Raw genomic sequence first — 26,813 nt, 5'->3', positions numbered from 1 at the left:
TGAGCAGGGGTGAGGTCGTCATGGTGCAAACACACCCGCAGGAACACCAGATTGAATCTGCCTGTGCATTTGGGAAGTCTCAGGTGAGAACAGCCACCCCACTACGCTGACAGCTGCCAGTGCCAATCCTCACAAATGCGCGGAACAGCCTTTGTCATCCATTTTCCTTTCCATATTTAGGAGATACAGCCTGCATGTTATCAGTGTCCTAGTGTGTTTCCTCTTGAACACCTTTATCTCTTGTGTGTCCCTTGGTAGGATGCTGATAGTTCTCATTTTCTGTTGCCATACATGTAGGTTGGGCCAGAAGGATCATTTTGATGGCTTATGTAGTCCAAGGTAGGAGCCATCTCTCCGAAACCAATTCTGACAAATATTTATCCAGCCCCATCTGTTCTGTTTTGACACCCTGCCATTTAAGGCCTCTGTTAAGCAACCTGCAAATAGCCTGTAATAAAAGAGCAGCAAATAGTGTAGCATATACTGATATTTATCCCTAAACACACAGTCAGGTGCTATAGTTCTGCACGTTAGAACAATTTAGATTTCAGCAGGGGAACTGAAGAATCCACACACACCCTGGTTTTCTTAAAGAAGCCAGCTTTTCATCTTACCTACTAATACAGATATGAATTGACAAAACAGTGAATGAGCCAGATATCTTCATGCTCTGTTTCTAATGTGAGACGACATATTATTAAGGTTCACAAAGAAGACATTCTTCCCCCGAAAAAGCATTGGGAAATGTTTGATTAGTTTTGCTGGGTCTGCTAGCTTATGCACCTAAAAGGAAGTAAGGACCCCCGCTGCCTTTATTTATCTCGAGGTAGCCAGCACGTTGCTGTTAAAAGCGAACTTTATTTTGAGCAAAACCTGAATAATCATAATTTCTTTTAAAAATCAATCTCGACCGCGTGGGTTTAATTATTTGCTGTGGTGAAAATGTTGCTGTTTTGATCAACAGGTAGTGAACTGGCTTGAAGGACCCGGCACAGAACAGCTTAGAACCCAGTGGGGGATAGGTGATTCAATTAGAGCCTCACAAGCTTTGCAGCAGAAACATGAAGAGATTGAAAGTCAACACAGTGTGAGTTTTCATTTTCCCGAGGAAGTTACTGCATGATTGTTCTTATATATAATTCATTATGTGCAACATTTTCCAGTGACATTTTTCTAGCGAATTTTAGACAGTGATTTATGAGCTATATCAAACCGCACCTATTCTTCTGCAACAGACTGTGTTGGTGATCTTAATCATTGTTAATTAAATTCTAATGTCATGGCAGTATACTAATTTTTATTCTTTTAAAGGAGAGTGATCGTGTTTCTGATGAGATTGAAAACACAAAAAAGGAAGCAATGATTTAGCAGTAATATATGTCATCTTTTCTTTCTTTCTGGGAGCCACTTATTGTAATTACTTGGATGCTCAGTTTTAAGATCATACATAATCTCGGAGCATAGATTGTTTGATGACTGGCAAAGGCAGATTTTGTTTTTCCAGGAGTTCAAACACTGGAGTATAGAACATACTGGGGTTAATGTGAACTGAATGGAGAATTGGGAGGGAGGAGACTACTCTGACCACTGTCTACATTCAAAAGACATCATGTTCTCTACTAGGAGGATGTAGGGAATGGCATTCATTCTCCAGTCAGTGTGTATCACCTCCATATCATTGTGAATGACAGTAGCATTGCACACACTGACCAGTAAACATGCATCATCTTGCACTGAATTATATGCATAGTGAGTGGACAATGTGTGATATACCCTGTTAGTATCCAGCGATCTTTAGATGTTGTTGTTTAGTTGTTTAGTCGTGTCCAACTCTTCGTGACCCCATGGACCAGAGCACGCCAGGCACTCCTGTCTTCCACTGCCTCCCGCAGTTTGGTCAAACTCATGCTGGTAGCTTCAAGAACACTGTCCAACCATCTCGTCCTCTGTCGTCCTCTTCTCCTTGTGTCCTCAATCTTTCCAAGCATCAGGGTCTTTCCAGGGAGTCTTCTCCTCTCATGAGTTGGCCAAAGTACTGGAGCCTCAGTTTCAGGATCTGTCCTTCCATTGAGCACTCAGGGCTGATTTCCTTCAGAATGGATAGGCTTGATCTTCTTGCAGTCCATGGGACTCTCAAGAGTCTCCTCCAGCACCATAATTCAAAAGCATCAATTCTTCGGTGATCAGCCTTCTTTATGGTCCAGCTCTCACTTCCATACATCACTACTGGGAAAACCATAGCTTTAACTACACGGACCTTTGTTGGCAAGGTGATGTCTCTGCTTCATATATCCCACATCATTTCACTGAGCAATATAAAAAGTGCCCTGCTGGTTCTGTTCATCCACATTCTCTACAACATCCACATCATGTGCCGGTGGTCAGTTCTACCATTTTATTTCCTGTCTTTGGAAAAAAAGCTTAAAATTTAATATTGTTAAAGGTTGGTATAAAATGTAAGCTTGTTATTCATTTACTGAAATGAATAAAAAAAATTGCAATGCAGTTAATTGCTGACCATAGCACCTCACAGTAGCTGAAGCCTAGTGGTCCGCAGCACCAGTTTCACAGTGACTAGAAAACGTTTTGCAATCTACAGCAAGTTAGGTGGTTCATTCTTATTTAGTCACCTGGCTCCTAACTTGCCTGTGGAGGTGTTTGATGAAAAGGAGGTTCATGGCCACAGACTGCAATGAAGCATCGTGAATAGGAAGTTTTGTTACTTCTGATATACTATCCCAAGTGTCTCCCATTTTTCAGCCTGTATGGCCAGCACTATTTTTTTCTATCTTAACTTGTGCCTCGTTTACTCTCCTCTGGAATGAAGGGATCAGACCAGTTCCTGAAATCACAGAGCCAGTTTCTTCTTGGTACGTTGCCATAGCAAAGAGAGATTCAAAGGTACCCTTGACCTTTTGAAGTATTAACATTTCATAAAGCCCAATAAATTGCAGGTAGTTTTCTTAGCCAGTAATCTTCCTTGTTCAGCAGCAGCCAGAGTTGCTAACCTTTTTTGACACAAGGCTCACATTCACTTTTGGCCACTTACTAGCATGTGTGGTCAAGACACACAGCCCCACCACCTCAGTTGATTGTACAGATCAGATCAGGAGGGTTAGTGCATCCACCCCACTCAACAAATAATCAGCATGACTGGGTCGGGGTAGTTTCATCCTAATCAGAGTGCTTAGCTGAGTCTCCTACTTCTTTTTTTTCCTTTGTTATTTCCAGTATTGGTGAGGTCTTAAGAGGTAAAATAAAAAATTTGGGGTGGGGTGGGGCTGATCCAGTCCTCATGCCAAGACTTTTTAATTACTCGCTTATTTATTAAATTTGAGTTGTTTCCAACTAACTCATTCCATCAGTGCAAGGATTTCTGCTTGCACAACAAAACTCTGTGCCATCCAAACCTGTTCTGGGTTTCCCCCCAGCCACGTGGAGCAGATTTGGTGAGGGTGCAGGGCACGTGAGGGAAGGGGGAGTTCTGTTATATTTCTGCTGACAGAACAAATTGGTTGGATATTGCCCCTTATTTCCTGCCCCTCGTCCCCAACCAATCGGAATCTGATTTGAACCACATAGTAGATCCAGTTCATTACTTAAAACACTCAAGATGGGTTGAATGAGGATTAATGTAGACTCCTTTGTTAGCTTGGTCAATAAATTATATTGTTTCTTTAGAAGTTGTGTTGCATCCAGTATCTTGTGTTTTTGTACTTCAATCCACATTAACTGCATTGATTTTTGTAAAGTGAGTTCTTAAGATACTGGCAAGTTCTGACATTGCATTTCAGCATGACCATTAGTAGACAGTATGGCTTATGTCACAATACTTATGTCATCATGGACTCATCCTGCTGGGGCTGGGCTTCCAAGTTGGATTCTGCTGCTAATCTCCTAGTGTCAACACACCAACGGTCAATGATAGCAGTGCACAATGTTCTGCCCTCTTCTTTTTGTTCCTTTTGGGAAAAAATTATCATGGCTACCAAACTTCACAACAATAAGCAGGGGGGCTTCTTGTTGTGGGCCTACACAAATTAGTGAGAGGAGAGTCCCATGGATTGCAAGAAGATCAAACCTATCCATTCTTAAGGAAATCAGTCCTGAGTACTCACTGGAAGGACAGATCCTGAAACTGAGGCTCCAGTACTTTGGCTACCTCATGAGAAGAGAAGACTCCCTGGAAAAGACCCTGATGTTGGGAAAGATGGAGGGCACAAGGAGAAGGAGACAACAGAGGACGAGATGGTTGGACAGTGTTCTCGAAGCTACTAACATGAGTTTGACCAAACTGCGGGAGGCGGTGGAAGACAGGAGTGCCTGGCGTGCTCTGGTCCATGGGGTCATGAAGAGTCGGACTAAATGACTAAACAGCAACACTGAGGAGGACAATTCTTCATAAAATCATTTGAAATACAAAACACTAAAATAAATCACATTCACGCTCAAGCATAAAAATGCAGCAGATTAAAAGCTGAATTTTTTGCCTTCTCTTAATTCTTTTTCTTTGTGATGTCAGCAAACACCAAATCTTCTACAGCCAGGAGATGTCCTAATGTAGGGGAGCATTTTTGTTTTTTGAAAAATCTATTTCCAAAAGTAGTGCACACCATGTCCAGAGATCATGTCAGTTGTATCCAGATAATTTTGTGGTGGCCCCAGCAACCTTGATTTATCTCCATCCAGTTATTATAGCAGCCTATTCCTGTCATCCTTGGGATGCAGGTGGCGCTGTCGGTTAAACCACAGAGCCTAGCACTTGCCAATCAGAAGGTCGGCGGTTTGAATCCCCGTGACGGGGTGAGCTCCCATTGCTCCTGCCAACCTAGCAGTTCGAAAGCACATAAAAATGCAAGTAGATAAATAGGTACTGCTCCAGCGGGAAGGTAAACGGCATTTCTGTGTGCTGCTCTGGTTCGCCAGAAGCGGCTTAGTCATGCTGGCCACATGACCCGGAAGCTGTACGCCGGCTCCCTCGGCCAATAAAGCGAGATGAGCGCTGCAACCCTAGAGTCGGTCACAACTGGACCTAATGGTCGGGGGTCCCTTTATCTTTACCTTTATTCCTGTCACACCTGCAACAAAGTCCCCCAGAAATGCTGGGAAACTATCTAGATCTGGAAGTCTTTGAGGAGGACCATCGTTAACAGGTTCCCCATACATACAGAGACCTTTACACAGTATATATACTGAAAGTGACAAAAGTTAAAGTTACACATTAGGTCCATCTGTTACCTTCTCCATTATGGGTTTATAATGGCATTAGAGGACCACCAGTGGAAGTCTTTGGAACCTCATGAATTTCTAATTGTTTCAAAAGATTCCTTAGTAAATAAAGCATTATGGCAGCATCAGTCAATCTGTCTCTTGCTGCCAGATTTTGGAAATTGACACCAAGGCTGCGCAAGGCAGCAATTAGAAGTTACTGCCTTTATATACATAAAAGCTTTTTAAATAACTCAAGTGTTTCTTTAATCTGCTGTCTCATTGATTTACTAGCTAATTACTTTTTAACTGTGTTTACTAAAAAGGATTCTGACTTTATTGCAAGCAATAGTCTTACTACAGATGCCATTTATTCCACTGGCACTGCAAAATAGTTTAAATATTCATTTAACACTGAGTCATTGCCTTTCCTTCCACCTTTTAAAGGCCTGAGTCATAGTCCGTTTCGAAAAGTGACATTATTGCTATTTACTGCCTAGCAATTTTCAGACAGTGATTAGGTTCAAACCATGATAGATAATGAGTGCATATATAAGACAGACTTCCCCCAAAAAAGATTTGTCACTAGAATATGTGACTAGACAAAACAAAGTAGAAAAGTGATTAAGAACGCACACGGAAGTGGTGAAATTATACCACTCTAGCTGGAAAGGGAAGTCAAGGCACAACAGCCTCTTTGTTTCTTTCTTTCTTTGTTTTCTTGATAATACTGCATTTCCATTAAATTATTGGGGCAGTTAACAAAACAACAACAACATGAAATTATAAAAATATACAATGAAACCTAAGCTTGCCTGAAATAAAATAGTTTTTAGGTTGCTCATTTAAATGCAGGATAGAGAGCTTTGGTAGGCTATTGCAGGGACAGGGCCGGCTCACACATGAGGTCAGGTCAGAAGACCACCTCAGGTGGCAGGATCCACAGGGCCACAGATCTCAATACAGTGGTACCTCAGGTTAAGTACTTAATTCGTTCCGGAGGTCCATACTTAATCTGAAATTGTTCTTAACCTGAAGCACCACTTTAGCTAATGGGGCCTCCTGCTGCCGCCGCACCGCTGGAGCACGATTTCTGTTCTTCTCCTGAAGCAAAGTTCTTAACCTGAAGCACTATTTCTGGGTTAGCGAAGTCTGTAACCTGAAGCGTATGTAACCTGAGGTACCACTGTATAGATCTTTATCCCTCCCTTGTTCCTGATGTAGACTTTGACTCACCCCTTCTTCCCTGGCAGGAGTGGGGCACCATTTGGTGGTTTGCTTCAGGTGCCGAGATGTCTTGGGCCAGCCCTGTGCAGGGAGGTGGGTACCCATCAACCAACTTTTCATGATCAGACCTCTGAGGAACTTCCTAAGCTAGCAGGTTCATATGGGAAGGGGTGGCTCTCAAGGTATCCTGTTCATCCATTAACAGGCTTTCATGTTAAATTCCTAAACTGGGTGCTAGCAGCATATCTACATGTAGTAAAAAGTGCAACGGGTGTGGGGGTGTGTGTGGAAAGGTTTTCCTGGGAGCCTGTATGGCCTAATGGTTTGAGGATATCAACCTAGAAATTCCACCTTGGGCAGAGGCTGTTGGAAGAAGAGGAGCTTTAGAATAAGGCAACACCAAAAAGACGATGTTCTTTTGTGTTTTTTGCATGTTCACAGATCTCATGCAGGGTAGAAGTTCAAAAGTTGTATGCGCCGTACATTCGCACTGGTGTGCATGGGTTATTAGAGCGAAAGCATGGAGGCGCTTGCCCATCTGCTTGTCTGCTTTTGTCCCGTGTATCCTGTTGCTTCTCTTGGCCCTTGGTTGCATCAGCAAGTTATCTGTGAGCTCAATGTGATCAGTGGTGCACAGTGTGCTGAACTATAGAAATGCCGTATAAATAATAAACTAGTAAGATAACTGATGTGCACTCCTGATAATACTGAAGGAAAAGAGGCTGCTGAAACTCTATGAAGCTGCAGAGGCAATGGAAAGGAAAGCTGCAGCAAGGAGGAAGGGAAGAGGGATGTGATCAAGGGAACAAGAGAAGACAATCAGTTGAAAACATGTTGCTGTGTGCTAAATATTTTTATTTTTTTGAATTTTTATTATTTTCACATAACAAATTATTTCAACAATTATATGTGTGCTAAATAGATACAAGTTTGTTTTTAAGAAGCCTACTGGGCTAAAGAACAGGATATTGCAGTAGGGGACCAATTAAAGAGACCGGATAAGAGCATAAGCTTACAAAATGAATGAGAGGCTAGATTTCGGCAGGGCGGCAGGGGGAAACCCAGAAATCCTAAGATGTTGAGAAAAAGAGGACTTGCTGAAAATGGTTCCAAGGGTCCACGACTGATTTTGCTAAATGACAGAATTGCTCAGTTGAAAAAGACATGACATTTTCGACTTGATATGGACGGAGACTTGAGCAGGTCTGTGTGCTGCTGGTTTTAATGCATTACTGTTAGACAGAAGCATATGTAAACCTGTGTAATAAGTTGGTTGAATGTGTGTGCGTACACGCTGTCTTAAAAGGAACATTAAAAAGCATTGCAGTTCTGATATACTTTCTGCCGTGCTGTTTTTGCAGGAGTGGTTTGCAGTGTATGTGGAACTTAATCAACAGATTGCAGCTTTGTTAAATGCCGGGGATGAAGAAGACCTTGTGGAACTGAAAGCATTACAGCAGCAGTTAAGTGATGTTTGCTACCGGCAAGCCAGTCAGCTGGAGTTCAGGCAGAATCTGTTGCAGGCAGCACTTGATTTCCATGGTGTTGCCCAAGAAGTAAGTCAGTATACATTCTTACTCACTGTACAGTTTTGCTGTGTGATGATTACTACAGATGGTCAACAGGTTTTTAGGAATGAACAAATTCCAAACTACATCAATCCATTTCTGAGGACTTTCAGTAGCTAAAGCCTTCTGTTTTATGAGGATTTTTTTTTGAATGAATTAATGAATCTTTATTTGCATCAGCCATTGGCTATAGCAATAAAGGAACAATATGATATACAAAGAATAGAAATACAATGGTACCTCTGGTTACGTACTTAATTCGTTCCGGAGGTCCGTTCTTAACCTGAAACTGTTCTTAACCTGAAGCACCACTTTAGCTAATGGGCCTCCTGCTGCCGCCGCCGCCGCACGATTTCTGTTCTCATCCTGAAGCAAAGTTCTTAACCCAAGGTAATATTTCTGGGTTAGCGGAGTCTGTAACCTGAAGCATATGTAAACTGAAGCGTCTGTAACCCGAGGTACCACTGTAAAAAAGTCAGTTATATAGGGTTTTGAATCAGTAGTCAAATAGTGGATCTTATTCTGATTGCCCCAGCTAAAATTTATTGCAGTGTTGTAGAAAGATTTTGATGTGTCTATTACTTATGCAAAATTGAATTTATAGTCATTGAGGGCGCTTATTTTTATTGCTCTTGAGAGAGGACATTGGGCATTGACTACTGTAGAATGTCGTGACCACGGTGCTTAGTGTCTGTGCTTATCTGACAGTTTAAAGCACATCCTGCTTCTCCTGTTTTGTAATGCCCAGAAGTGATGACTTTTCTTCATCTTAAACTATTGGCCCTCTTCCACTCTGTACCTGGGGCCCTTATCGATGTCTGCACACACACAAAAAGAGGCATATCAGGTCTTGTTGGGAGTCCACATCTTGATCATTGGAGATTGGTAGAAAGTGTGGCAGCAGCATTCTTGTTGAAGGGTGTTTGGTGAGGAGTGTCTGCTGTTCAGGTCATCTGCCTGTGAGCTTCCCTATCCCCTAGGTTTATCTCCCTTTACAGCTCGTGTGTGTGTGTGTGTGTCACAGCACACCTGGCCATTGCAGCATATCCTTGGTGGAAGCGTGAGAAACACAGGTTTTTGAAGTAATATGATACCTGGGGTTTTTCTTGCTGTCGTTTTCAGTTGTCTCAGCAACTAGACGGCCTACTAGGGATGTTGTGTGTCGATGTTGCACCAGCAGACGGGACGTCAATTCAGCAAACTCTAAAGCTATTGGAAGAGAAACTGAAAAGTGTTGGTAAGCCCATACATTGTAGAAACCTCCAAATCTATAAAACAGTGAACAATTGGGAAAAAATAAATTTTGAAGTATACATTGATGTTTCTCTCACGTTCGTAACTAAGCATAGAGGGGAAAACGGACCTTTCTGGCCACAAGTCAGCAATTCATGCAGAAGAGATTGGGTGAGCATGGCAGGCCTTTTCTCAGATGTGCACCCCCCTCCCATCCCTTTCTCTGGGGGATAATTACAATTCCCTTTCTTTTAAAAAACAACAGTGCAATGGGGGGGGGGGCACAAGCCTAATTGAATAATTGGATTTGCTTTACAGTTGTTTGGATTTTGGATGCAAACTCTTGGCTTCCTTTTGCAATTGGCTCAAATACTGTTGGGACGTAAAAGTCTTAACAGTACATTTAAATTCATTTGTATTGCAGCAAGGAAACATCATGAACAGTGTACGTGAATCCCTGACAAGCCACCTGCTTCCAAGGCTGAAAACTTACGAAGCTGCTTTTGTGTATTAAATCGCATGTAGAGGGAGTCCGTGTGTTGAGACTGGACATTGCAGATGGGCAGCCTCTATGCATAGACCTCTTTACATTTTGGACCTCCATGCAGTTGGGGTTCCAGCTCTCTTGGAAGTCTGTGCATGTAAAGGTCTGTGCATTTAGGCTTCCCCCTTTCAGACACAAGTGTTCAGTGTTTGAACATTACAGTGAGGATGGAAAAAAACACACCACATGTCTTCAGCCTGCTGCCCCTTGTGATCATATGGATCCCCTTAGCTTAATTAACAGTTATCATGTGGAGGACGCTTATGATTAAGCTGCATAATATGTCCAGGCTTGGAAGATTTGTGCCAGTATTTACAAAGCTTTAAGAAGAAAACTAGGGATGTGGATGGCGCTGTGGTCTAAACCACTGAGCCTCTTGGGCTTGCTGATCAGAAAGTTGGTGGTTCGAATCCCCACGACAGGGTGAGCTCCCGTTGCTCGGTCCCAGCTCCTGACAACCTAGCAGTTCGAAAGCATGCCATTGCAAGTAGATAAACAGGTACTGCTGCGGCAGGAAGGTAAACAGCGTTTCTGTGCGCTGCTCTGGTTTCGGTGTTCTGTTGCGCCAGAAGTGGCTTAGTTATGCTGGCCTCATGACCTGGAAAAATTGTCTGTGGACAAACGCCGGCTCCCTTGGCCTGTAAAGCGAGATGAGTGCTGCAGCCCCAGAGTCATCTGCGACTGGACTTAACTGTCAGGGGTCCTTTACCTTTACCTTTTAAGAAGAAAACTATTCTCTTTCATTTTGAAAAACACCTGTTAAACGTAAACTGAGATAATGCATACAATAGTCAAATTAAGAAAGTGGGCAAACTTCAAAATCCCTGCTGTGCGATAGCAGTTCCTAAGACTGGAAGGGACAGAAATAATTAACATATAAAGCTGCCTTATACTGGGTCAGACAATTGGTCACTGTCTTCCACTGTGTTTCAGTCTTTCTTAGCCCTTAGTATTTCTTTTTTAACTGGTGACACCAGGGTTTCAACCTGGGTCATTCAGCATGCAAGTTGTACGTTTTGCTAGTAAGCTGTGACCTCTCCCCATAATAAATACTAACTTTGTGACTGTAAGAAATTATACTTTTTTTAAAAAAGATGCATTAGGAAACTTAAACACTAGCTATGTATATGTTTATACAGTTAGGGTTGACTGCCAAACTTGCTCATTTTGAAGTCTAGTAAGTTAAGTGACGTATCATTTATGGAATGAAATCACTGCAACTAAACTTGCACATGGATGAAGAGAGAATTGGACAGATATTCATGAGTAGAGAGAATATGTCATTTGTTCACATTTGCACCTGTTTGAGGGTGGGAAATGTACTAGTTCTATGAAACAAAGAATTTGGGTTTTTTGTACCTTAGACTTAGGTCTGCAAGGTTTGCGTGAAAAAGGTCAAAGTCTTCTTGATCAAATATCTAACCAGGCATCTTGGGCTTATGGAAAAGATGTAACCACGGAAAACAAAGAGAATGTTGATCACATCCAGGGAGTGATGGAAGACATGCAGCTCAGGAAGCAAAGGTAATAACTATGCTGCCTAGCAGCCCTGAAAAGTTCCCTCTAGCTCAGAAGTTCTCTTAACTGTGCCATTTTGTGTGAAAATTCTGTATGACTTTAAAATTGCTCTAGTTCACTTGATGCCTTTTGATAACTCAGCAACTGCAGTTGTGGTATTCTTTTTAAAGAGAACATTAAGATGTCATAATGTGCCATATAGTACTGCACAAAAGACCAAAGGATCAGGCTGAAAACGAATAGAGTTAATCATGAAAGAGAATAACTTAATAATGAACAAAACCCTGATCTGCTTATATCTGAAAACTGAAAAAATGTATTCTTTACAAGTTATGACAAAGAAAATGAACTGAAACCAGTCTTGAAAGTCCTTAGGATTTATCTATCAGATGATTATCTTGTAGTGTTTAAATATTAAATCTTTCTCCCCTGATATTAAGACTCAGAGGCTGCCGATCTCAGTCTCCATTTCCTGCTTCTCTATGAGCAAAACAGGCTCTGCTGCTGCTACTTTGTCTAAACCCCAAGAAATGTCCACTGCAAAAGCCACACAGAGATGGAGGTTGGCTCCCAGCAGAAAATTAAAAGCACAAGAAAATGTCAAACATTAAAAACTTCCCTAAACAGGGCTGCCTTCAGATGTCTTCTAAAAGTCAGATAGTTGTTTATTTCCTTGACATCTGATGGGAGGGAGTTCAGCAGGGTGGGCGCCACCACCGAGAAGGCCCTTGCCTGGTTCCCTGTAACCTCACATCTTGCAGTGAGGGAACTGACAGAAGGCCCTCGGAGCTGGACCTCAGAGTCCGGGCTGAACAATGGGGGTGGAGACGCTCCTTCAGGTATACTGGGCCAATGCCGTTTAGGGCTTTAAAGGTCAGCACCAACACTTTGAATTGTGCTCGGAAACGTACTGGGAGCCAATGTAGCTTTTTCAGTACTCCTATATTATATGAGAATAGCAATAGCTAAAAGAAATTATATCCCTTCACAAGGTAATGGTTTAGGCTTTCCCTCCACCTGCCCTGGATTGTGTGCTATTAATTCATGATAAGTATTTAAGTGACCAAAACAGGATATGGACAGTTTTTAAGATGTCAGTTTTTTGGGGGGAAATGCAGTGCTTTTGTTGGGCCAGAAACCCCAGTTAAACTAGCAGTACAAAATACAATACAATAACAGTACTTACATAGGTATATCAGGTGATATTAGTCATACTAAGAATAGACCCATTGAAACTAGTGGACTTATTCAACTATATTGTAACCCCAGACTATTGCCCATCGTGTATGAAGTTGGAGAACTATGTTGGCCAAGAAATGATAGTGCTTATCAAAATTTTGCTGATTTTTCAAACAATTCGTTTCATATATTTATATATTTTCATGGTATGTTGTAGTAATATTTTTACCCAACCTTAGGGTTGCCATATGTCCAGAATTTCCCAGACATAGCCAGGATTTTTGGCCATTGGAAAAATTGTCTGGGCGGAAAATCGCTAGATGTGCAGGAAAATCTGGATGAATGGTATGTTGGAAGTGTAGTTTTTGGCAAATTTCCTTAAAAACAACTCAACAACAAGTTTGCCCAAAAAAGCTCAACTTTTTCACTTTTTGAAATATTTCAACCATACCCAATCTTTAGTGGCACATGAAAGAAAGAAAGAGGAATTGTTCATGTGTTGCGTCTACAATGGGAGTGATGGGTTGAGTGCTAGGCAATAGTGTTTAGCTTTCTGATGTGGTTGCTTATTTTTCCGGCTTTCACAGATGTGAAGACATGGTAGATGTCAGACGATTGAAGATGCTTCAAATGGTTCAGCTCTTTAAATGTGAAGAGGATGCTGCACAGGTGAGATTGAGCTGCATATTTATTGTTGGCCAGTGTTGTTCATATAAACTTGCTTCAAAAAAAGAGAGAGAGAGAGAGAGCGCCTCGTCAAACAAGTTTTGGAAATTTAATAGTTTTGGGTGTTTGGGCACCACTGTAAAATACACTGCAGACTTCTTATTACTTATTGAGCACATCTGTGACAGATGGATTGTGTTAGTTTAAATGTTTTCTGTTTCTACTCTTCCCTCTAGGCAGTAGAATGGTTAAGTGAATTACTCAATGCTCTACTGAAGACCCACACCCGCCTGGGGGACGATGCTCAAGAAACCAAAATTTTGTTGGAAAAGCACCGGAAATTTGTAGATGTCGCACAGGTATATGAAGGGTTTCTTTCACTGTGTAAGCAGGCTAGGTGGGTCACTAGAAAGCTGCCTCTAAGCCTTCGCATTGATATTTAAAATTAGCATTTTCATTTAGACTATTTGCTCAGCTTGTTTTCTGAGTACAGTTCTGATTGCCAGAAACCTTGGCTAGATCTGACAAGATTATTCTCTTGGAACATTCCCTTGGGGACAACCACAGTTTTCCCCCCCTCTAAAGTGTTTTCGTGCGTCATAAAATGTACAAGATTGATTTTGAAATGCTTGAATTCACTTCATATCTGACAAATGTGGAGTGGTTACTCCATGTACCCTGGGCAATGCTCTACATTTTTTTTTTTTTTTTAGAAGTTACTTCCCTGATCAGCTATTTGATTTGATAAAGGAACTAGTGTGTTCAGACAAGTAAATGATAAACAATAGGACTACTGTGTCCAAAAGCAAGGGACCAAAGGTTTTGGCATGGTTTTACTAAGCAGATGTTAATTGCTGTGCAGATCCAGAGAAGGGTGTTCCTCTGTTGTTACTCAGGGCTTTTCGGGGGGGCACTCTCAGCACCTTAATGACCTTCTGGAAAGGCGCAGCAGGAGGGTGGGTGGGAAGGACAGCCATAGGGTCCTTTTTTCATGAAAACGGGAACAGGAAGTGAAGATGTTTACCCTGTCACTGTGCTCCTTGACTCCTTTGTAGTTCACAGAGAACAGAAAGGTGGCAGAATATGGGATCTTTGTGCTGAATATTTGAGACCTAGGCAGGGGTGCAGGCCAGAGAGTATGGTACAGTGGTACCTCGGGTTACATATGCTTCAGGTTAGATACGCTTCAGGTTACAGGCTCCACTAACCCAGAAATATTACCTCGGGTTAAGAACTTTGCTTCAGGATGAGGACAGAAATCGTGCTCCAGTGGCGCAGCGGCAGCAGGAGGCCCCATTAGCTAAAGTGGTGCTTCAGGTTAAGAACAGTTTCAGGTTAAGAACGGACCTCCGGAGCGAATTAAGTACTTAACCCGAGGTACCACTGTATTTGCTGTTGTTGTGCAGGGGAGTGGGTTTTTTTTAAAAAAACCAAGGTGGGTTTAGTGAGGGGAGAACGTTCTTTGTTCTCAAAGCACCTGTATGGGTTTGTGCAGCAGGCCTCCATCCATAAAAGTGTGTGCATCCCCTACCTGCCAAGTCAGTTGTTCAGACCAAGCAAACAAACCCCCAGAGGGTTAGCTTTCTGTTTCCCTCGCCTTTCATCGTTCAGTTGCATTTCCCGAGCAAGGCCATTGCAGTTCGTTCCTGCGTTTGGAAAAGTAGGCCGATGTGTTAATAGTCAAATGAAGTGCAAGAACGCCTTGAGACTTACATTTGAGGTATTTTGTGTCTTGCCGATATGTCGCTCTTTTGTAGTTAGATCTGTCCAAGGATTTGAGATTGAAATTTCACAACTTTCTTCTTTTTCCTTGTTATAGAGTACTTATGATTATGGAAGGCAGTTACTACAGGCTACCGTCGTTTTGTGTCAGTCTCTGCGATGCACTTCTAGATCCTCAGGAGACACACTTCCAAAGCTGAACAGAGTCTGGAAACAATTCACCATCACTTCCGAAGAGCGAGTAACTAGGCTGGAGATGGCTGTCGCTTTCCATTCAAATGCTGAAAAAGTTAGTTGCTACCAACATACGAATATTGCTCTGTTGTTTTAAGTGAACTCTGGAAGCAATTTTCTTTTTCTTAATACCACTTTGTTACAGGTTTTGCAAGAATGCCCAGACCAGCCTGAATCTATAAATGACCAGGAACAATTTGATGAGATTGAAGCTGTTGGAAAATCACTTCTGGATAGATTAACAGTACCTGTTGTTTATCCTGATGGGTATGTAGCTTATCCTTAGAATATGATTATTCTAAAATGTTTTAGTTTGCAATACAAGTCAAACAGATTTTACATGAGGGAGACGTACAAATACTGTAGCTGAAATATTCAGTTTGGAAAAAGAACAAGTAGTCAGATGCTATAGCAAAAAGTTAAATATTTAAATAAAATTTATTTCTTTACATTGTCATCAAAAGGTATCTTTAATCGAGATGCGCACCCATCAATTGCTTCACAGAGTAGAATTAAATGAATGAATGCAATGTTTATTGCTTGTAAATTGAAGCCGCTCCAAACAAATCACATTAGTTCGAATATGTACTATCAAAGTTTTGAGTCTGGTGTAAAAAAATAATGGTGGCATAACATCCATATTTATCAGTCAGGTCTGGGACCTCATCCTAAGACATTCAGTACTGTACTAGCCAGGTGTAGTGTAAAGCAATTGTGTGTGTGTGTTTTTTAATCAAATTGGTATGCACTGAGAACAAATCTCATGTGCCTTGCTTGTTTTTTCTTTGTTTTAGTACTGAACAGTACTTTGGGAGCCCGAGTGATATGGCTTCTACAGCTGAACACATTAGAGAGAAGATAAAGCTGGTTTGTTTGAAAAAACAGCAGCTGAGACAACCAGAAGTCTGTACAACAGAGAGCTAATAGTGTCCATTTGCCAGTTCATAAGATGTCTCTACGTTACCCAGCATGTCATCTGCATTCTGCGCCTGCCATAATACATTAAAACGCATTTCTACAGCTGTTATGAAAGAATCCCGTCCTTCTTGAAGTAAAAACTTACTCTACATCTTAACAGTGTATTTCTACCAAGCCATAATTATTTAACATGCTATGAAACCATAGACTTTAAATATTATCAAAAGGAACTGAAAATATTGCACTGAACCCTTCTTTCTCTGAAGCTTTCCCCCCAACCAGTCAGGTGCTTCTTTGCCTAAGCAGCTGATGCTAGCTTTGAATGGTGCTAATAGGTACAAGTTCCGTACAGAATAGTAATTCTCTTTATTCTCCAGATGATGTAGTATTTTTAGGCTGTAGGCAAGCTATCTGTTGTTTAGACAGTGGTGACCCTATAGTTATAATTTGTATTACTTTTCAAATGGTCCCTTTTATTGTGCCAATATACATCCTGCCCATCAAATCTTTGAAATTCATTATAGTTGGTTTCCCCCCTTCCAATTTGTATGGATAATGTATTGAAAGCTGTTTTGTGCTTAATAAAATCCATCTTTTTAAAATCTTACCATCTTTTATGCAAGCCTGTGTTTCCTAATGTGTAGCAGACCTTCATCTGTAGCGTTGGGAAGAGCAGCCCCTTCCTTTGCCTTCCAACTTCGGAACAAACATTCCTCCAGTCTGCTTCTCTCTTAATGTACAGTCTGGATCAGGGGTGGGAAAAAACATCTTAATAAGTAAGCCTCACATTTCTTCTGTTGACTAAATCCAAAAGATCTGAGCCAAGCAGAAAAGAGAAGGGAGGCGCTTATCGGCAATATTGGTGCTCAATTTCCTCCTGCCTTCGTGAGAGGTGTGGCAGAGAATGTACATCTTTCCTATGTACAGCTCTCTGCAGAAAGGGCAAAAGATTTGAATGTTCTAAAAAGAAAAGCTCAAGAGATATAAGGAAGCAAGTGAAACAGTTCAGATAATGAATGATGAGAGGGTTTGTTGGGGTGAGTTTCCCCTCCAACATGTCATTCTTTTTCCCCCCCACCCCCCCCCTTTCTGTACTAGTGAACATTGCAAGTACGTTATTTTAGTTAACGTGCTCTTTCCTGAATAAGCTCGTGTTAAATAGGTAGTTGGTATGCAGTTTCCCAAATCGATAAATGCTACATATTGTAATAAAAGTTTATTACACATAGGGCATAAGATTCAAGCTAATTATGTGTATTTGCTCTTTCAATCTGCAAAAGCCAAATAAAAAAATATTTTATATTTATGCAGTATGGGATTTTCAGTGTTTTTTAAAACGCGTAGAAAGGCAAGATTATAGCAGGATGCAGTTTTACATGCCCCTGTGTTTTTTTTAACTACCCTGTGTATAAGATGCTCAAAGTGCTCTATCACCTTGGCTCTTAAAAGGAGCAAAGTTTTATACTAATGCTGCTGCTTTGAAAAGCAGGCTTCAATTTGGGCATTAGGAATGTAGCTCGCATATGACTCCCTTCTTTGCTTCCTTCCTCTCATGTAGTCAAAGTCTGTAGGGGCTGCCAAACTGGCTTGGACATGGGAATAGTATTAGAAGCTCCTTTCCGAAGACACATGGCCTGATAAGATGGGTAGCAATCTGCTCTGAGTGATTGGGGGGGTGGGGTTACACATACATATTTTAGGTGGGGGGGCGGGGAGAGTGGGCAGTTCCATGTGCAAACATGAATTATTGCACTGATGAAACTAGTTACTTAAAGCTGCACTGGATGCAACCCTTTGTTAAACAATCTCCGTTTAGTCCAAAGTGTGCTGAATTGTACCACTGGCATTGTGGAAATTCACTGGTAGTTTCTTGCTTCCCATATTTTCTTTTTCAAGAAAATGGGAAGGGCGCAGATCTATGTTGGAAGGTTGCAACCTTAACAGCTTACACACAAACACAGACACACCACATCCCTCACCTTACGCAGTTGCCATTGGAGACGTCACAAGAAATTGGTCAGGAGAGCTTGCAAATGTGAATTTTCCCGCTTGTCTTGATCCTTCGTGGGAAATCAGAAACATCCCTGATGGTAGCCTGCTGAGAGAAGGCAGCTCAGGGTTATGCCTGTCAAAGCTGCCACATCCTCATCCTCCTGTTACCTTGGGGAACTTCCCCAGGGCTTCTGGGGCAAAAGACATTCTGCGTCCCCAGCCTACAGGCTGTCTCATTGGTGGGAGAAAATGCTTTGTACTCCAGGCATGCTGGTCAGAAGGTTCCTGGGGGCCTTCACAGCTTCAACATCGTTTGGAGAGTCTTCTCTCGGGGATGTGTAGCCTCACCTGCTCCCTGGTGAGAGAGGAGTTGTGACAGAAGGATGCTAAAAGGGGTTCCTTTTGAGTGTTGCTAGGGCACAGAGCATATCTCCTTGGAGACTGGGCTACAGGAGTAAGCTCCAGCCTGATCTGCAAAAACAGATGTTCTACTTTCTCCTTGCCCTAGGTATGCCTTTGTAGAGGGAGGGTTCTCGAGTAGGGAGAGAAGGCAGAGCTGAGCATCTTGCATATGTTCAGAGTGAATGCACGGAAAGATCGTGATCCATTGTGAGTAATAGCTTTGGCCACTTGTGAAGGATCTTGCCCTTTTAGGGTAAAGAGTGAGAAGCTCATGCACCCCTAAATGTCATTAGACATTTCCCACATACTTCCAGTGAAGCTGTTACCATAGGTGCTAGAAATAGTCTTTTTTTTTTTTAAGTCATATGGAGTAATGGATCTGGAGCTCTGTGTTTAATTGCTTGCATTGGTTGGAAAGCAGAACAGGTTAGGGTATCCTGATTTTTTGTTTTCTAGAAAACCTTCATGCATATGTCCATAATCTGTAAGTGATTTCCTCTCTCTCTCTCTCTCTCTCTCTCTCTCTCTCTCTCTCTCTCTCTCTGCTGTACTCAACTAAGCTGCTTACGCATAATTGAAATTGTCAAATCTGTAATGATTCTAGTACGGTCATTGCCGACATAATCTCTCAATGCTCTTTGGCAAGAAAACTATAATTACATTTAACGTGCATTAATAAATGTAATAAACCGCTACATTTCACTTACTTTTACAGTACATTTATGTAATTGAAAATAAGGTTTACAGTACATTGCAATGGATTGATGTTCTTCCTCCACTCCCTGTAGAAATTTGTAGAAACTCTACAAATTTGAAGTAGAGTTTAGAAGTTAAAGTTCTTCTTTTAACTCCTTTGGATCAGATTATTGTACTCAAAAGGAAGAATGGCTTTGAGCATGCGGTAACAAGAAACGGCAGCTGCTTCGCCGCCTAGCAGGGCTCAGCCCCAAGCAACAGAGGACAAAAACATGACTTTGAAGGCTAATGAATGCACTAAGTTCAAGCTACACAGTTCACTGGGGGTTAAGCACAGAAGCCTAGCAAGGCAATATCTGCTGAGTTTGCCCAGTGCGCACATCTCTGACCTAGCCTAGTTTCATCTCTCTTGAAAGAGAGTAACATTTGAACCACTGTGGTAAGACATTTCAGGGGCAATTATTAGTCTGCTGTAACAAGAACGAAGCATCTTAAAAAGCAGAGACATCACCTTGCCAACAAAGGTCCGTATAGTTAAAGCTATGGTTTTCCCAGTAGTGATTTATGGAAGTGAGAGCTGGACCATAAAGAAGGCTGATCGCCGAAGAATTGATGCTTTTGAATTACGGTGCTGGAGGAGACTCTTGAGAGTCCCATGGACTGCAAGAAGATCAAACCTATCCATTCATAAGGAAATCAGCCCTGAGTGCTCACTGGAAGGACAGATCCTGAAGCTGAGGCTCCAATACTTTGGCCACCTCATGAGAAGAGAAGACTCCCTGGAAAAGACCCTGATGTTGGGAAAGATGGAGGGCACAAGGAGAAGGGGACGACAGAGGACGAGATGGTTGGACAGTGTTCTCGAAGCTACCAGCATGAGTTTGACTAAACTGCGGGAGGCAGTGGAAGACAGGAGTGCCTGGTGTGCTCTGGTCCATGGGGTCACGAAGAGTCGGACACGACTAAACAACAACAACAAAAGAACAAAGACATCTATTATAAGTTGCTTTGGGTTACCTTAGTCAAAAGAAGACCAATGCTTTTTTAAAGTCCTGTGGCAATTGGCTTTGAGTGTGGGGCACGGAGTGGAATCTCACCCCCCCCCCCATTTGGGGGAGGGAATATGTATTTGAATCACCTGCCTACAATCATCATACCAGTAGCTCAGGTATAAAAGGATGTGAGTGGTGGCTAGCTCTTCTATGTGGGGGAAGCGTATGGCTTCATCTTGAACATGTATTTAGGGGTTTAACCTGTCCAGCCTACTTTAAAAGATAGGCCAAATCAAAACACTTCAAAGACTGGTGGGGTAAGCACACACAGAAATACTGAAGGCAAACATCATTTAATGACATTTGAAGCCCAGGAGGACTTTTCCTCTTGTCAAATGCCATTTCCATTTCAAGCACTAGAATAGAAAAAATTGGGAGGCACTTACGTCTAACTTCCAGGAGGTGGTACTGCTCTGGAAGGAAGAAGGGAGAAGCAGTGTTGGGTCACTTTTGTGCTTGGTCCTTATTGGCTTATTTAGCTATGACTCCCTTCTGCAAAACAATAAAACTTCAATAGTATTTATCTGATTGCTAGCCTTTCCTTACATCAACAATTAAATATATGGATGTGACGGTCCTGTAGCAGTGCTTATTTGTAAATTTATAAACGACAGGTACCAGAGACTTATTTCCAGATGTTAAGCAACCATTTACTCCGTCACAACTAGAGAAGCCATGTAGAGGCAAGTTGCTGCTATCATTCACAAAACTGTACTGCTGTAGCCCAGAGAGTGTGGAAGCAATGGAGGAATAGTGTATCTCCTCTGATCTCTCTTTTAAGTGCTATATTTTATTTTGTGTATGCCTAGAAGGACACATTTCTAAACATCTTAATACACAAGTCAATCTTTTTTAAAAAGAGCACTTAAGTGTCTCCCCTCCCCTTAAATCTAGCCATAGGGCCAGTACTTTTTTTCTGGGGTGACGCTAAACATTTTGTGAATCTTTTGTCCATTTACTGTATTTATTTCCCCCGATTTGAACTATAAAATGGTGATTTTCTTGAATCAAAATGAGAGTACTCCTAAACATTTTTTAAGAAAGAAAGCACTGCATACGACTAATATATCAAAGTTTCCAGTCCAGCCATCCTTTAAGATAATAGAATCATATAGTTAGAGGCATCCTGAAGATGCTTTAGTCAACCCCCCTGGAACCTTGACATTATCAGCATCACACTCTAACCAACCGAGTTATCATGCTTTATTGTCCAGTGCTTTATTAAAAATAAAAAACCATATAAACACTGCCCTAGCAACCCATATAGAATCACAGAATTATAGAGTTGGAAGGGACCATGAAGGCCATCTAGTTCAACCCCCTGCAATGGAGGAATCTCTTGCCCAATGTGGGGCTCACACCCATGACCCTGAGATGAAGAGTCTTATGCTCTACCAATTGACCTTTCCCTGGTCTAGTATGGATCACAGTACTGGAGTTTGTGTGTAGGGTTGGCCATACATTTATTTTACAGCTTAGACTGTGCTTGATAATTATTTTTATGGCCATAGACATGCGATTTGAGTGTGACGCCCAATTTCAATGCCTTGCCCATTATTTGAATATTACACCCCAGCAATATAGTCCGTATAGTTAAAGCTATGGTTTTCCCATAGTGATGTATGGAAGTGAGAGATGGACCATAAAGAAGGCTGATCGCCGAAGAATTGATGCTTTTGAATTATGGTGCTGGAGGAGACTCTTGAGAGTCCCATGGACTGCAAGAAGATCCAACCTATCCATTCTGAAGGAAATCAGCCCTGAGTGCTCACTGGAAGGACAGATCGTGAAGCTGAGGCTCCAATACTTTGGCCACCTCATGAGAAGAGAAGACTCCCTGGAAAAGACCCTGATGTTGGGAAAGATGGAGGGCACAAGGAGAAGGGGACGACAGAGGACGAGATGGTTGGACAGTGTTCTCGAAGCTACCAGCATGAGTTTGACCAAACTGCGGGAGGCAGTGGAAGACAGGAGTGCCTGGCGTGCTCTGGTCCATGGGGTCACGAAGAGTCAGATACAACTAAACGACTAAACAACAATAAGCCCAGCAATGCTACGGTCAGTTCATGGTCTATTTCGTCTTCCTTGAAATGTTCTAAATTGGGGGTTGGCTACTTGGCTATCCACATGATGACTTGGCCATCTGGTCCCCACGCCACTGACTCTCCTGTTTCAAGCTTCTTTAAAACACCTTGGAGGGAGGGATGTAAGGCTGTGCAAATGATGAGCGGATAAATTATCCTCTCATTGCTATGTGCTGGTCTTTTTCTTCATGATTATGATGAAGTCAACCAGCACTCTCCGTGTCCCACCTTCTACAGCAGCATGCCCACGTACACCCACCTGGAGGGTCCTAAAAAAGATTGTTAAGCATCTAAGCTTACCACCCAGAACTACAGCATCCGGGTCCCCCTCACCATTCAGAAAGGCAGTTTCGTGCATTAAAATTTTGTAGCTAAGAACAGATGTCTGAACAAGAGATAACACACAAATGCAGTTCACTTATGGAGATTATGTATATAAATTGCGGGTTTTGCCAGCCAGAACAAATTACGGTTAACGTATGTCCAAATGACAAGTGATTGTGGTGCGTGCACATGGCCCCGAACCCAGAAGTGACCCAGAAATGTCATGAGACACGTCACAAAAATGGTGGAACAGGAGTAGGGCAGAATGGGGTGCTCGTACACACTCCACCGATGCACATGGGTTGGGAAGGGAATCCCTGTGCAAAATGGTCATTGACTGTATATAAACACAAGGGACACTCATCTTTTCATGTTTACTGTTCCTGTATATAGTTTTGTAGGCAAACATATAAATATAAAGATATAGACATATGTGAAGAATCCTTCAGCAGTTGAACGCACAGCATTCTATTTTTTTTAATGAAATATTTATTAAGATTTTTCAAATTCAATACAAAAAAATCAAAAAGAACAAAAAATGCAAAAAAGAAAGGAAAGATTTAAAAACATGAAATTTACAATTCCATATTTTCATTACCATATTTCCCAGACTTCCCCACACCTCCCCTTCTTGTATTCCAATTCAAGTTGTTTGTTCAACAAGTTCCTATCCCCAATTTTTAACCTTTTTATATTTAATTCATTTTTTAAACTTATTTTAACTTATAAACATCAATATTTGTACCTCAATACACAAACCTTTTCCTAAAGTCGACCCTAATTCCATTCCACGAATTTCCCAATTTTCATATTAATACCCAAACAACAAAAAAAAAAAGACAGATCATAATTATACACCCTTTGGATTCTCAAACCCCACCACCCCCTTTCCCGGTTTCGATCCCCAACAAATATCCAGTCTTAATCTTCTATCAGCCTGGAGATCTCATGTCCGAGGCTCTTAATTCTCTCTCAGTTCCTCTCTGCCGGTTTTTTTGATAGTCCTTAATATTAAACTCCAAATCTCGGAGGAGCTCTGTCCCAATAAAGTCCAAATTTCTTCCAGCCAGACCTCCATACTTAAAAGCAAGGTCCAAAAGTCCAATTGTCACAAAAACTCCAGCTTCCACTTTAATCAGATTTGTAATCCATAGGTCTTCAGGTCTCCACACAAAGAGATCTCTCCATTCTTCCGTCACCAATTTAAACCAGAATTTCATCATCCAATACTTATTTTCCTTTGTAGTCATCCTGTCAGGCCTTTGGTTTGATTTCTTGTTTCCCTTTATGAGCATGATATCAGGCCTCTGGCTCTCCTTTGTCGTTTGCAAAGTTACAGCTCCTCCTTCCTTCTCCTCAGAAACAACATATATCTCTTTCTCCACACTTTCAAAATTCTCAAAGTTCTCTTTTTGTCCAGCTGCATGGGCTTCCTGAGTCAAGTCCTTATCGAATTCCGTAATGTTATTTACTTTTAAACTCAAGGTTGTTACATTTGTAGACAAAACCTCAATTTGGCCTTGTAGCTTTCCCAGGAGAACAAATACTCTGTCCAGCCCAGCCTGAATTTTCCCTCTTCCAGCCATTCTTGTAGTGTCCCAAATCCCCCTCTAGAGGGATTTGGTAACTTAGTATTCTTTCCAGTTAAAATCCAAAAGTCAGGTTAATTTGTATCAGTTCTTACTTATTTTCAACAAAATATAACCAAGTTGCAGCAACTGTATCCAGCAGAGACAGCAGAAACAAAGTTCTCTTTTTCCTTTTTGACAGCTAATTTTGACAGCTGTCAAACTTCTCTATATCTCCTCAGCAGGCTCTCTCGCGAATCGCTCCCGGGTCCGGGGGGGGGTGGCACTTCAACTCACAAAATTAACTCTTATCCTCCAGCACAATTACTTATACTTGTATCGCCAAATCATGAAATTAATATCTTTTATCAAAAAGACAATTCTCTCGACCTTAGTTAACTAGTCCTTGCTTTAGATCTTTTACAAGGCGGGGAGGCGGACTTCCTGTTCGCGCCTTCCCCGATCGTGCCAAATTCCAGAGAAAATTTCCTTAAAAAGTCCAATTTCCGTACTACTCACGGGTTGTTACTTTTAGGGTCCGATTGTTCACAGGAAAAAGTCAGCGCCCTCCGACCATGGCTCGCGGCTTCACTCCCCAGGAGAAGCAGTCGACTCTCAGCACCGCGCCACTCACCCCGTCCCCTGTTCCAAAGCCTTTAAAAAGGCTTCTTCACAGGTCGGGGGGCGCAAATGGTGCCCGCCGAGTCACCAAGTTCACAGGCTTCCACGCCTGTGATTTCTAAGGGTCCCCGCGTCGCCGCAGCGGCAAGACCCCACTCCTGAAGAGCCGATTCCCTCCGGAGCTCGGAGGGAATCCGCCATTAGCCGTTCGCGCTAACCCGGAAGTCGGCCGAACGCACAGCATTCTAGATCCCAAGGTGCATAGTGAAAATATATAGACCCTCAACAGATAGACAACACTTGTCGGTCTGAATTTATTTTCCAGGGTCCTCTGGTGGTGAAAATACCAAATGTCATGAGCTCATTGGGATTAGCGTCTTGCAGTGGAGACTAAGAGTCTCCAGAAATGTGTGTAAAAATAAGTAATGTACAAAAATAAAAGCAAGGGGTCTTAATCCCTTCTTTCCCTATTTCTGGCCTTGCTGGGAGTTTGGGTTCTATGTTGCCTACTTGACATTCTGTCTTGGACGCAATCATTTGCAGGTAAGAAACCTTTCGTTTTGTGCTACCTCCCACTGTCCCAGCGATTTAATGTATTCCAAAACGTGAACACTGCAAGATGTGCAGCACAGTATGTTCACTCAGCAGTAAGTCTCAGGGAGTGCAATTGGGCTTGCTCTCAGGTAAGTGGCTATAGCATTGCAACCTTAAACCAATTTATGTGGCTGAAAAATGCATTTATTTTTGTGCAATTCAAGCATGTTTATGTGCAAAATATATATTCTACATTACCAAGAGATAAAGTTGTGGAAACTGCCAGAATGCAACCACAACAATTTAACCATAGTGGAAAATTCAGACTTTTACAAATGGAAGTTATGCCCCATAAACTTTTACTGAGTGACTTCTTAGCAGTCTGGGGAGAATTTGGTATTGAGAGTTATTTTCAGTATAAGTCAGAAGAAAGCAGTAAAAAACAGCCCTTCCAGCGTGCTGAAAGCAAAAATCACCAGAATTATTTGCTTTTAATGCCATGCTTTCCTTTATTCATATTCCCTCTGCTACAGCAGTCCTAAAAATATCTTTGGGGGGAAAACCACAAAAACGTATGATGTGAAATTCAGGGATTTTTAAAACACCAATTTCTTGCTGTATGCAGCCTAGGCACTTAAGTTTGTTGATTTCACATTCTCTCTGTCTTGGCAAGGGTTATAAATACTGGATCTGTGACAACATATCCCGAGTATCGCTGCTGACTTTCCAAGCATGCACGGATTGCAGTTGATCCTCATTCCAAACTGGACAGAGCTGGGCAGTATGGAAAATCCTTGCATTTGTCATTCATGTTTCATAACAAATGCAGAGAGGAATTAATCCACAGAATGCAAGTTTCATTTCTGCCCACTCATTCTATTTGTGGCAATTAAGGGTAACGAGTGGGTGGGTGGGCTTAGGAACCTGCTGCCTCCAGAGACGGGTTGAGTCAGCAGCAGTGGCCAACACAAGCAGCCGCTCCTGACATTTTTGTTTTGTTTCCCTCAGAATGCCTAACCACAGAGTAAGTCCAGGCACCTGAATGGAAATGACAGCTGCTGGACACACAAAAAAGTTAGCCACTATGGGGGGGCGGGGGAGTTTTTGAAAGGAGAAAAATAGACCAGAAGAAGAAAAGACATAAGCAACCAAAATACCTATAGTATACCCACCAAAATACCTATAGCCATAAAAATGCAAAACATACATAAATATGTAAATACATAAAAATGTAAAAATATTTTTTTAGTCAGACCCAGGGCCGGATTTAGGTTTGATGAGGCCCTAAGCTACTGAAGGTAATGGGGCCCTTTGTATGTCCAGCTGTCCTTTGTCAACAACAAATTGTCGCTGTTTTTTGTGTTGGAATATATGCTATATGGTAATTTATCGACCTAATAGGTATCTAAAGCAATTTGCACATGCAGAATGTAGGCACCCTATATAGAGAAATGAGCAAACCAGTGATATTTTAGGGAGCTGGCTAGCAGGCGTAGCCCATGACTTACATCACAGGAGCCTAT

At 41.9% G+C, this 26,813-nt stretch overlaps 1 protein-coding gene across 4 annotated transcripts in view; it reads left to right on the top strand.

The window, feature by feature from the left end:
• SESTD1 (SEC14 and spectrin domain containing 1) overlaps positions 1–16,624 on the top strand; it is a 56,367-nt gene extending 39,743 nt beyond the window's left edge. For 2 of the 4 annotated variants that reach the window (XM_083629054.1, XM_083629055.1), the window contains exons 11-19: positions 965–1,087; positions 7,797–7,991; positions 9,126–9,240; positions 11,145–11,304; positions 13,065–13,146; positions 13,380–13,502; positions 14,963–15,154; positions 15,245–15,366; positions 15,894–16,624. In XM_083629054.1, coding sequence (XP_083485180.1) covers positions 965–1,087; positions 7,797–7,991; positions 9,126–9,240; positions 11,145–11,304; positions 13,065–13,146; positions 13,380–13,502; positions 14,963–15,154; positions 15,245–15,366; positions 15,894–16,023 — 1,242 coding nt within the window. In that variant the 3' untranslated portion in view covers positions 16,024–16,624. The remainder of the gene's footprint in view (positions 1–964; positions 1,088–7,796; positions 7,992–9,125; positions 9,241–11,144; positions 11,305–13,064; positions 13,147–13,379; positions 13,503–14,962; positions 15,155–15,244; positions 15,367–15,893) is intronic. The other 2 variants (XM_083629052.1, XM_083629053.1) reach the window with 1 other exon arrangement.
• The last annotated feature ends 10,189 nt before the right edge of the window (positions 16,625–26,813 follow it).

Source organism: Podarcis filfolensis (assembly GCF_964270895.1).
Source record: "Podarcis filfolensis genome assembly, chromosome: 1".
Classification (NCBI taxonomy): Eukaryota; Metazoa; Chordata; class Lepidosauria; order Squamata; family Lacertidae; genus Podarcis; species Podarcis filfolensis.
The sequence above is the reverse complement of the archived record's forward strand: the minus strand, read 5'-3'. Positions and strand labels throughout refer to the sequence as shown.